The 13074-nt window shown below is 42.5% G+C and overlaps 1 protein-coding gene across 1 annotated transcript in view; it reads left to right on the forward strand.

Annotated features, from left to right (window-relative positions):
- The window catches only part of tenm1 (teneurin transmembrane protein 1), a gene marked incomplete at its 5' end in the record, with an annotated part of 154584 nt that overhangs the window by 108580 nt on the left and 32930 nt on the right, over positions 1-13074 (forward strand). Inside the window, one exon of the mRNA XM_083980804.1 lies at positions 5727-5959. Within this exon, the coding sequence (XP_083836930.1) occupies positions 5727-5959 (233 nt within the window). The remainder of the gene's footprint in view (positions 1-5726; positions 5960-13074) is intronic.

Consider the following 13074-nt stretch of genomic DNA (forward strand, 5'->3'; position numbering starts at 1 on the left):
GTGGAAAAATGTGTCACAGCACTTACCTTAGTTTGTTTGCTGTAAATTGGATTGACCTCACTTTTCCCATGCCCCACAAGATGCGCAATTGCACACATACACCAACAAAACACCCCAAATCGTCATGCACTGTATGATACAGTCAGATCTTTCAAATCCTCATTTAAATTTCACTGTGCGATATTAAATGTGTAAACTGGAAAAAAGCCAAAATGTCAAGGATTTCCTCTTTTAGAGGATTAGCAGAACTCTGTTTGGAGGATGCAGCGGTTCATTCACTTCCTGAGCTGGAGTAAAAAAGCGTGAGGCCTGGTGTGGCCTTGACATTGTGATGGTGGTGTGAGCTCTATTCACCATGTTCAACAGAAGATTAGACAGATGTTAAAGGGTTTGTGTTTGTGTGTGTGTGTGGATGTTTGTGAGCCTGTCTGTGTGTGCGCACCACTATCAGGGGTTATATCAAGCCGGGTGTGTGTGTGTGTGTGAGAGCTTGTGGGTGTTTGTGAGACAGACAGAGAGAGTTTATCCGATTTGAAAAGGGAATGGGGTTTTCAAGATGCCATATCTCCAGCATGCCAGAGTTTTCAACCATGCAAAAAGGATAACGTGGCTTGTTTATGCTTGTACTGTAAAGGTGGGTGTGTACAAATGTCTGTGAGTGTGAAAATGTAAATGTGCCCGTGATGCACAAACCATAGTAAATACCTACTGGAAAGCCGAAGCCAGTGATCCCAAGCACCGGCATTTGTACCCTAGGGGAATACTTGTGGCCTTGCCAGGGGGTAAGTAGAAAGATTGTGGAGTAGTTCAGATAATTAGATAGCTGAATGGCTGATATAGTGTAAATCTGATAAATATTTAAAGGGACAGTATGTGAGATTTACCCCCATCTAGCGGTGCGGTTGCATGTCGGCACGTATTCTTGCTGTTGTGTTTACGTAAACTCGGGCAGAAGTCAGAAAAACAACACACGCTGCATGTATCAGGATAAACAAGCCTCTATGTAAACAAACGGTCCGCCAGCACGAGGCAAAACAATACAGGCGTGACAATATGTTGTCATGGTGATGTCGTATTGTTTACCTGACCCACGTTTTACCGGCTTTCTCTCGTCGAGTAAAATAACATCCAGTTGGTTTGCCGACGGCGTCACTCACGGCGTCATTCAGGTGTCTGACTGCACCTGAAGGCAACACCAGTGCCTCCGTCCTTCCTCACACTAGCTACACGGTGGTGACAGTTTTAACAGGCGCTGTCTGGAAAACTTTCTCCCCGAGCCGAGAAGCTCCGGCGGCCCGAGTTTGAGGTTACTTACAGCCACGGTGACACTGAACGTAAAACATGGCGATTCAACATGGCAGAGAAGGTTCGGTGAACCCCCCCCTGTATGTTTGTAACGACTTGTAACATCTCATTCTAAGGTACGAGAAAGCGCTCGTTTGTATGCGGGCGCGATTCCACTTCAGTGAAATACGTATTTATGAAAGCGATATTTGATTTTTGTCAATAAAAAGCCAATAAAGTCCCATACTGTCCCTTTAACATAGCTAAAAGTAATGAATAAATAGTTAACCTAATTCAGTTAAAAGTAAATTATAATTACTTGAAATTGTCAAAAAAAAAAACATGGATAGCCAATTGAAATAGCCAGGTGTGAATACATAGTGAATTGGCTCAAATCAATGGATAAACAGTTGTAAAGTTGTATAAGCTAAATGGGCAAAAAAGCTCAAAGAAGCCCTAATGGGTAGATGGTTAAAACATCCATCCAAGTAGTAGTGTATGACTGCAAATTTCACCAAACTAAAATTGAATTATTTGGGAAAAATAGTGTAACATCCACTTTTATATCCACTTTAATATCATTAATAGTTAAATACCATCCAGTTAAAAATCGATCTAAATTTGGAACACAGTGGGCAGTGTCAGTGGAGGGGCACTGTAATTAATCCCGCCCCACCTGTGGGGAAACTTCACACAAGAAATAAAGGGTGGAGAAGCACTGGTCTTGTAGCCTGTAGCAACTGGATTCTTCAGAAGGCACTCTGGATACCCTCACCTCACCCTGGAGGTTTCTCCTTTAGTTCCCGCTTCCTCCTTTCTCTACACCGCAGCTTTTTACCGTTTCTCTTTTATTCCATACTATTGTTCTCCCAAGTCAAATACATTAATTATTCATCCATATTCAGCTTTCAAAGCTTTTCACTCCACATTCTTCCCAGCAAAGTGCCTATCAGCCAACAGGGCTTCAAAACAAGGTGCTCTCCGAGGGGAGACAATATGGGATGTACTCACTGTAAAACCATTGTCTATTCTTTCCCTTCAAGAGTTTGAGCAAAGACTAAAGCAAATAGGGAAGGAAGTCCTCTGCAATATTATCTGAGAGCCCAGACGCTTGATTCAGAGAGACAGTCAGGAACAGCTAGATCACTGTGTCTATCAACTCTGATCATTGTTTTTGTTATGTGTGCAGGGAACAAGGGAGGCTGGATGGAGCGGGATTGTTTGTGCTGTGGTTGTTATTGTTGTTCATTTCCCGTCCACTGGATAAATGTATTCAGAGCTGTGAGCATCTAATTGAGGAAAAGACAGGTGAAGTTATTTGTAATCAGTTGTATTCACCATGCGGGGCTCGCAGTCGCTTCAAGAGGCCCAACAAATATGATATACTGCACAGAGTAGTGGCACACTTTGGAACTCGGTGAATAACTCTCTTAGGATCAAGACTAAATTATGCATGTGCAGTTCAGTGCAGAGTTCTGTAAACAGTTATGCACTTAATGGACTAGATGACTGACAGCACTCTTGCCTACATTGCAACATATTTTTTGTTTTTTTTCTCTCTCTCTCTTTCTCTGGGTTGTGAGAAGTTTCCGGCTTAAATCAGAAGGAAGTTTTTTCTTTAGAGTGAGTATAGGACAGGCTCATGACGCACAGCTGCAGTCCAAGGCGAACACACAATTATAGGAAATGGTTGGTGACCTCTGTGAAAAATGTTTAAGAAACCACAGAAAGGTTTTGAGGGCCGTAAAGCAGCATACATGCTAAGGTACTGACAAGCAAGACAGAGAATATTTTTCTTGACATTGTAATTTTTCTCACAAGACATATTTCACTGAATGGCCGGTGAAAAAAAAATAGCCCCATTACAGGGATATCTTTAAGTTTAACAGCAGGAAGCCTCTGGCCAGACCCAGCACATTGACATTGGATACCACACTACAGAGTAAGTCTGAGTAATAATGAATCACAGAGAGATGCAATTTTCAGAGTGCAAAATTATAGTTCTCAAAAATACAACACAATAATCAAACTACAGTAACTAAAAGGTTTTCTGTAATTAATGTACTGCAAGTGTATAGGAGCAAGCAGAGTTGTCTCTGCACAGTGTTGGTGTTCCTACTCAAAGCACAGCACATAGCTCACAGTCAACATGAGGCAAAATGAAGTCAGTGTTCATGGTGTGCTAACTTAAGCCGAGGCTTACCCGTGGATTCCACCATGTGCAGGTGAATGACAGATGTGAATCTGTGACTGCAGTTTCCTTCCTCCGGGCTTGGTGCTAGTGGTTGCGATGTTGATGAAGTGATGTGATGCTTTATTCAACTGGGAACGTAGGGAGAAAGTGTTTTATTTTAAAATTGATCAGATGCACCGTGAAGCGGCCCTTTCCTGCATGTCACCACCCCCCTCTCTGCCTCCCATTTCCTGTCTCTCTCTCAACTCTCCTGTCCATTAAAGAAAAAATAATATATATACTTAAAAAGTAGAGACAGGTGCGTCGTTTTGGTGAGCTGCTTCCGTGACACTTTGCTGCAGCACATCTGATATCATCACAAGCATTGTCTGGAGTGGCCACAGTCTGCTCCTGCAGCAGCGTCACAACTGGCTCAGGTGTAATCCAGGGGTTACACTGAGGACAAAAGATATTAAAACAGTCGAAAAGTACACAGTTCCATATACCCTTTCCTTTTTCACAACATCCTGTATTTTTGAGCCTAACTGTATGCTGAACAGCCTTCCAGTCTTATGTCCACTCTTGCCTCCCATAAACCTCCAAAAACAACTAGAACAATTAACAATTATGTGCCCACACAGCTCATTTGGCTTAGGCCAAATTTAGCTGTATGAATGTTCTGGGTTTAATTTTAGTCCTGGACCTTTGTTGCCTGTTGTTCCTACTCCCTGTTATTGTCCCTCCTCTTTTCCTGTCTCTCTCAGTGAGGTTTGCTTTATTTTAAACAAAGTTTTATAGAAGCCGAGGATTGTTAATAATCAATCTGGGATAACATTTTATATTTATGACATATTGCAAACAACACAGTGTCAAAAAATCGAAGGTCACATTAGTATGTACATAAAATGAAATTCTTGACTGTTGTATCTCATTGTCAAAGTAGATTCTTTATACAGAGGTATCATATTACAGGAACATTATGTAAAGATGCAGCTACTGGAAGTATTTACCAAGGCTTTAATATGATATTCTCCACCTTATTCAGTCCACACATACATTTTACATAAGGTTCCTTATTAGTGCTTGACATGTGGATGCTTTGAAGCTGAAGAACATATGACTATATGGCTCATGTAAATTATTCCCATGGCTTCATCATTGTGAGCACTTTATTTTTGTAACAATCCTGTAGGAGAGTCCTGCACAGGGCTTAGCATTTGACCCTTGAGAAAACGCTACCTTATTTCCACATCAAAAAGAGTAAGAATTAGTGAACATTACAATCTAAGTACATTCCTTCGCTGTACTCACCACATTGCTATTTTCCACATTAACTGAATTTCAGTTTGAAAAAAATATCCATGCTTTGTTTTATTGTTACAGTTATCCACCACAAAAGAAGGAATTACTTAATGGTCACCTTGACATCAGGGCTATCAGCTTTATGCAGCGTATAGACTATTCTGCACATATAGAAGAGTAATGTAGAAAAGGTGGAGCACATTACCAAGAGCCTTATCTGAGCTCTGGATCCAGGGGTGCTATTTTACTCTTGAACAGCTACATGTTGCCCTTGTTTGAATGATGGTTCACTGTGTGTTATTGTTTGGGAAGATTTCACCTCATTTTATTGACACTTTGTGACTATGTTCTTCTTTTTTCATGTGGTTTGAATGTAGTCTTTTGAAGGTTTGTTGAGATTAGTTCAGGTTGGTTTCACTGAATGGGATTATTAGTGTGAGTAGGGACATACAAGGAACATGGAATCACTGGTTTAATACTTTGAATTCATAAGCTTTTTTTCTCTTTAAAAACGTATAGGTACAAAATCCTGACAATGGGATAATCACTTAGGACTATTATCTGGCTGCTGTGGCTGTGGCCATCTGTACTATTTGAATTACAAGTGATTAATCTTGTTCCAGCGCTGGCTCCTGGAGTTTCTCACACTAATGTTTTCACTGGAATGACCTGATTGCTGCATCCCTTGGCTTCAACTGATGGTGTTGTCTAGTTGTGAATACTGAGTAATATTGGAATTTCCTGAAATAGGCCAGTTCTCACTGTCAATATAAGTTTAAACCGCATCATATCATGTCGCAAACAAGCAGCTGTTTGTGTCAGTCTGGGTAACCAGAAGAACAGGAGAAACTCAGTGTCGTTTGCTGGAATTTGTCACTGGTGAAATTTGCATATCTTTACCATCTAAACTTACTCCACTTTGTGACTTGACTGACTTGGAGTAACGTTGTACACCCTCTCCTACTAGCACCAGCCCTGCTCATAAGTACTACCTGGCCATGGACCCAATGGGGGAAGTTCTGTACGTGTCGGACACCAGCAGTCGCAAAGTATACCGAGTGAGAAACCTTGGACAGCCAAAGGACCCGTCACGCAACCTTGAGGTGGTGGCCGGGACAGGGGAGCAGTGTCTGCCCTTTGACCAGAGCCACTGTGGAGAGGGCAGGAAGGCCACTGAAGCTGCACTCAATAACCCTCGAGGTAGGACACAACACACACAGCACTTCCTCAGTAAGTCACAACACACTTTTTCCATGAGCATGAAGTAGATTTATAATCCTTCAGTACTCACCGATCAGTATTCACTAATATTTGGTACACGCTTTGACAAGTTTTCTGAAGGTCACAATTTCTGTATTGAAGCAGCGCAAAACATTGACAAGTTCAATTACTGTATTTCGTATTTTTCTGATTTCGTGACAAAGAACATCTCAGAATCGCCATTTTCTTCTCAACATTAAGTGCAACACTCTATCTGTATTGAAATTCTCATGGGAGCCACAGACACCACTATAGTGATCTCATACAAAGTTTCTTTGATAACCCTGGAACTGTCTCTGTGCTCTGTGCGCTTTGAACGTTGTTCTCCTTGAAGTATAGTTTATAGAAAACGATAATCTGTGTGGGAGGGTAGTAGCCTACAATTCTTTTCATGTAACAGTTTGTCGTCCGCCAGCTCCTGTTGGTCAAAATGCACAATCTGTACAATCTTCAAAGATATATCAGTATCTGTAAATTCCTCCTCCCCCTATGGGATGTTTCTGTTTTTATAGTCAGAGACCTGCTCAGTTCCTGTTCAGAAATATTCCTCTGTCCAGACTGAAACCCCACAATTTGAATTATGGGTAAATTATTAATCATTAGCAAGCATAGTGAACAAATGTTCTATTATATCAGACACAAGACAGTTATGGTTGGACTCAAATACAATTAAATTTCCTCTTTAAATTACAATGCTGATTATCTTAATTACTCATTATGTTAACTTAAAATGTTTATATAGGATATCAGAACAAGTGTAAATGTAACGGTTAATTTCTGTGTTTTGACTAAAAGACGCAGTCATTTAATCCTTAAAATTGCACTTTGGCTGTAAGATCTCAAATATTTACATATGCTGTGGCATGAAATAATGCATAATAGGTTCAAGGATCCAACTGTGCACTGGCACATAAAACCCCATCGCATCCCCAGCACCAGCCTGCACTGTTGTCACCTGGCATGATGGATTGATGGGTTCACGCTGGCTGCGCCTATTTCTGTTTCTCGACCCTGCCGGCATTTTTTAAAATACAAATGAATTTTACCACGCAGCATTCATTTTTCCACTCTTCAGTAATTATCATTGTCGGTCAAAGTTACTTAAAGGTAATTACTTCTACTTCTATACATGTGATTCACATTAAAAGTAAGTGTCTTCACAGTGAGAAAACTGCCTGGTCTGCCACCCTACTGCTAGACGTCTCACACAGCAGATATTCTGCCTTGTCACAACAGGAAAAGCAAAAGCGTGGCTAATAAAACTGATAATCATGGCTGCAGTCCATTCAGGTGTTCCCTGGTGTTGTGTGTGCTGGCTCATTGTCAAGGCTTACACATCAATGGAATAAGGCCATTAAAAGTGCTGTTCGTTGCACCTGCTTCTGTTGCTATAACAAGGCAGAATATTTACAGAGAAAGAAATAGTGTGTTGTGTCAGCTTTGTCAAGTGCAACTTACTCCACTTAAGGCTGTGGGGATGGAGCGGTCTGTAAAGCCTGAATTACAAGAATTATAAAGAAAAATAAGTCAAAAATTACAGTATGGTCCAAAAAATCCAAGACCATTTTCAGGTAAATTAGTGGTTTTTGTTTTCTTCTCCTGATGATTCTCGGCTACACAGTGCCACAAGAGTCTACTTACAGTAAGTGATTGGTTTACTTACCTCAGAGGTGCTGTGTTGTACACACATATATGTCTGCATGGGAAAGTGTTCTATCTGTGGATGTACTGTTGCTTATATTGTAGATCCTACAGCTGGTGCCAGTCACAGCTGACATTGAGGGAGGGCAGGGTACACCCTTGACAGGCAACCAGTCTATCACAGGGCAGACATAGAGACAAACAACCTTACACGCTCACATTCACACCCACGGACGACTTAGAGATACCAATTAACCTGCATGTCTTTGGACTGTGGGAAGAGGCTGGAAACCCCAGAGACAACCCCTACAAAGGCTCAGAGGAGAACATGTACAGTAAACTTCACACAGAACAGCCCCAGTTAGCTGGCGGGTTCGAGCTGAGAACCTTCTCTCTGTGAGGCGATAGTGCTGCTAACCACCGCATGAGCTTCTGCAGCTCAGTAAACTACACAAATTGACCAACAGTGCCATGCAGAGGAAGGTTGTTTCACTAATATGAAGATATCCTGTGAAAAACGGAGAGTAGCTGGCCGAGAGAACAAGATAAAAGTACAGTAATTGTCATGACAAGACAAGTTATTTGATCTTTTTATTAAAATGACAATAATAGCCTGACTAATAGGGTAAGTATGGTTTCCCTTGGCTTACGGGGGAAAATGGCACTTGTAGGCGCTAAACTTAACCAAAATACGCCTGTCATATTAAGCCTTTCTAATACAGAGAAGTCTGCAGATTCAGCTCTGATTCCCTCCTAGCTTTAGCTCAGTTCGAGCTATTTGAATGAATGCACGTATTTCAGACATTAAGCCTGGAGTGTCGATTTGAATTGGTTAATCGTTCTACCCTTACTTATTAGCTGACAGGAGTGGATTCCAGCAATGTGTCTTTTCTGCTGTTGCACTCTATTTCCTTTCCTCTGCCCTGCCTGTTAGCTGGAACAAGCCGTACCAGTGTCTTCTGACTTTTGTCATTAATAAGGCATTGTCACCAAGGGGAAAGCTGGAGTTTTGGAAGTTTTTTTTTTGTAATTCTGTCTTTGTTCATTGCACAAGGCTCCAGAAGTTAAATGTAGACATCAAATATGTCTGGACAAAGTACTGCAGAATGGACAGTGGTCTAACATGGCTGCAGTGTTGAGAGATAAACAGTGTTTCATCACTTATGTTTTATGCTACTTCTTAGATTCATGTTAAATAGTTGAAATGACAATGACATGAAGTTCAACTTGCACTGGTGATTATGTCTTGCTGTCATGACACATTGTTGATTACACTCATCAACCAAAGCCATAAGCTGAGCTAAATTCCTGAAAAACCACATTCTTGCTCCGCATATATGCTCTGATCTCATATGTTTCTCTGGATATGACAAATGTGCAGTTTTTGTGTTTAGCGTGTTTGTTTTTCATCCGAGGTACATTTCCTTTGGTATTCTAATATACAGTGTATATACAGGCCTGACAATGAGGACTGTGCAGAGGATGAGCGGTTGAATTGAGAACAAGTCAGGGAGGAGGAAACAACATTATCTATCATTCATCATCGTCATCCACAGCAGAACATGGACCTGCGTTGGTTTATGGAAAAGGACAGTATGGACCTGTCCTTCTAAGCATCTATATACCCTTCCAACATTTGAATGAAAGAAATCCTTCTGATAGAAATGCTGCAGTTTTTCTATGCTTTGGTCAGTGACATTGAACTCAACACTTCATACGGTGCATTGGTGGAATATGGCCACTAAATGGCTAATATCATGTACTTCTGTCTGTGAAGGCCAGAGCAGAACTATATCAGGCTTGTGTGGGCTACATTTTTCACAAAGAACCGAAGCTGCCAAGAAGAAGAAATAATCTGTTTACAGCTCTCACCAATCACACCCACGCACCTGACCACCTCTTCATCCTCAGGTTGCACAGGAGTTTTAGCCACAGGCCTGTCACTCAGGCTGCGCCCACAGCCCTACACGGCCTCTCCCGTCAGTCACACTCAGCTGGTGCGTGCGATGCAGTCTGACGTCGGAGGCAGACAGCCAGTCGATATAGAGCACAATAAACAAATGTAGTGCAGAAGTGTCTCCACTCTTCAAATGTCACTGATTCGAAATACAAAGTAGCGCCACATTTGATAGCAGAACTTTGATATTTCTTTCCCAGAACGAACGTTCACACAGATAGAAAATGGGGAGGGGAGGGGGGGAAGATAACAGAAACACAAGATTGGAGCTGATTTCTATTTCAATCTGATGGACGATCAGAAGACTATTATTCTCAGTGTTCATGCCCCTTATGCCTGAGAACATGCTGTATTCCTGCCTTTACACAGTAATAGAATATTCTGTCCCATGACTCTCTGCCTGTTCTCTCATGGTCAGGTATTTTATACTCTTTGACTCACCGCACTTCACAGACTCTCTTCTGTGGCCATTGTGCTCCGCCTAACCAGCTCTTATAAAGGCTCTGGAGATTTCTGCCTGGAGCCCCCTAGTTCCCTGTCATCCATCTGCCACAGCCCACACTCTTCCTCCTCCTCACACCCTCTTACCAATGGTAATGAGTGGTAGACTTCACAGAGAAATATCTGTCCATTTCTTTTTTGAAGCCGTGGCTCTGTGATTCTCTGGCATTGATCTTGTCTTGTGTCCTCTTGTGAGCAAAATTAGAGCCTTTCCTTCATTTTCCCCCACTTCCTCCAATCTCTGTTTCTATCCCTCCCCCTGTCTCATTGATGAATCATCCTTGTGCCCCAGTGTTGACTTAGCTGCAGTGGGCCTGCTGTGACGCATAATATTGTTACAACATGGCAAACAGTTGTTAAATAGTAATCCATAATTTTAATTTAGCCAACAATGTTGCTGCACTATTGAGCAGGCTGCCATTGCCCAAGTTTGTAGTCTCTCCATAGCGTAAGCTGCCAGGATTATCTTGTGTCCTTCAAACACTCTCTTATGAATACAAGATCTGGGGCATTGTTTAGAGTTGGCTCCACATGTACTTCTGCAGTCAATTAGTGTGGTAAATAAAAGGCCTTGCTCCATTTAGGATGGATCCCATGTCTGACATGAAAGAGACGTCAGTCCCACAGGACCTTGCAGCCTTGGCTCGTATCTCTGGACTCCTTCTGTTCACAACATGAAGGGGTGTTTTTTTTCTTCTTTTTGTACATATTTGGTTAGTAATAGATATGTGAACGTCACATGTCTGTGTTTGTGTTTGTGTCAGTTTGGTCAGAGGAGTTCAGAGTGACTCCAGTGATTGAGAGTTTAGTTGTTGTTGTTTGCCATGCGCAGGTCTTATCTGTTTTTTTTTTTTTTTTGGTGACTACTCCCAGACAGCAAAGCTGACATCCGCAGAGAGAGGTGCGCGCGTGTGTTGTGTGTGTGTATGTGTGTGTGCGCATTGTGGTGTGAGCACTTGCACTGTCAGTCTCTCACTCTGACCCACAGGGGGCAGACTAATGCCCTTATCAGAAGCTGACATGCTGCCACCACATTTCTCCCTCTTGCCCCATCGGCCTCTCTCTTTCTCTCTCTCTCTCTCCCTTTCTTCATCTTTTCTCCCCTCTGCTTTCTTTCTGTCTCTTTCTCCACCTCTCTCTCTCTCTCTCTCTTCACCACACAGACAGACACAACACATTTGTCCCCATCTCACTCAGCCCCAGAGCTGTGAGGCACGTCATCAGAGTTGAGATAGCAGGGCCAGGGTGCCGGATGAGGCAGTGGGGTTTAAGGCCGGTCGTGGTTATTAGCATGTTGAACAGCAAGGGAGTTTAGAAGGAAGAGACACAGCCACGGGTAAATATTGCTTCAGATGACACATCGCTGCTCAGCCACCAAACTCCAGCCACCAAACTCCAGCCAGACCTTGCGCTGTACAGTATTTGTCATGGCTGACGGTTGACATGTAAGTGGCTCAGGTGAAGAAATGTGTCCCCACACAGTGAGGCTCCAGGCTCATTTACAGAAATGGCTGAAAACAGTGGCAGTGTGCAAAGGAGCGTTTCCCAGTTTGTTTCATCAGTGTGAATCAAGCATTCAGCAATGTTGTCAGCAAGCCTATACTCAAACCATTAACTCTGCAAACACCGCCCCCCCTGCCTCTGCTTCTGCGGTGGAGTCCTACGACTGGTAGTGTCCTTTAACTGCACAGCTTTAATCATTGCAGCTTGCCTTTCACATTTCCCGAATCTGCCACTTCCCAAACTGTATTTGCTGGCTGCAGCAGCGAAGTTATAAGATCTCCTAGGGCTGTGTAGCCTCTATGCCAGCTGCTTTGTGTTATAACTTTGGAATGAATATGCCATTGTTATTCTACCTCTGGCTCCCATAGCATTTAGGGCAGAGTGATTGTTGTGTCTCACAAAATAGAGAAAGGGAGAGGGAGAGAGGATTAAATTGATAGAGAAAAAGAGGGAGCTCAGAACCGAGAGAGGCGGAGAGTAAAGGAGAAATTGTGTGCAACAGAGAACAAAAATAATATGAAATTAATAGAGAAAAATGGGGAATGAAGGGAAAGAGAGAACAAGAGGGAATGAAATGGATGCAAAGAGAGAGAGAGAAGTCAGTGTTTTGCGTCTAAATCCTGCAGCATGCAGCAGCAGTCCCACACCTCATCTGCATATTAAACTGGCCCTGTGGCTGCCTTCCCTCTCAGAGGGTCAACTATCATTGTTTCTGTTGGTTTAAACAGAGCACTACTTCGCAAAACGAGGGCATCAGATAAGTCACACTGTTTTTTTTATCTCCAAGATTCAGTTTAGTGTGAGCATGTGCATATGTGTGCACAATTTTTAACAGCCCGCTCCTGTGTTTCATTCCACATTGACCGAGCTTTTGTCTTTGCCCCTGGACATTCCTGCATTAATGATACACACATGAATTAATCACACAGCAAGGCAAACAGCAGCATACTCTATGATAATGCAAAACAGAGAGACGCCATTGGGTCATGCTATTTCTACCACAGCTTGTTTTCTCACTGCAGCATCCATGATAATTAGAAGATCGGCAATGGGTTGTGCAACAGACGTGCATCACTGAGCAGCCACAATATGAGGCTCTGCCAGAGACTCGTTTCTCCAAACACTAATGCTAATAATAAAGCTGCCAGAGGCAAATCCGGAGGGCCAAGCAACAGAGCATCAAGCAGAGCATGCGACACACGGGTACATGTAGGAATTGTCCAGTCACTGAGCAGTTTTTACATGATTGGAGAAAGAATTGCACAGATATGGGGACATTTCTTGTTGTCTGTGTGTTTACAGCTGACTGTTTGACAGCCAAACAGTCTGCAACATGTGCACATCCCAGACAGAGCTGCAAGAGTCTTAAAATGTGTCACTCACTGCTATGAGGCTATGATGAGCATAATCAAACGTAATGCACCTGACACAAGGGAGCTGGTCTTGGTAAATA

Source organism: Trachurus trachurus, assembly GCF_905171665.1.
Source record: "Trachurus trachurus genome assembly, chromosome: 10".
NCBI classification, from domain to species: domain Eukaryota; kingdom Metazoa; phylum Chordata; class Actinopteri; order Carangiformes; family Carangidae; genus Trachurus; species Trachurus trachurus.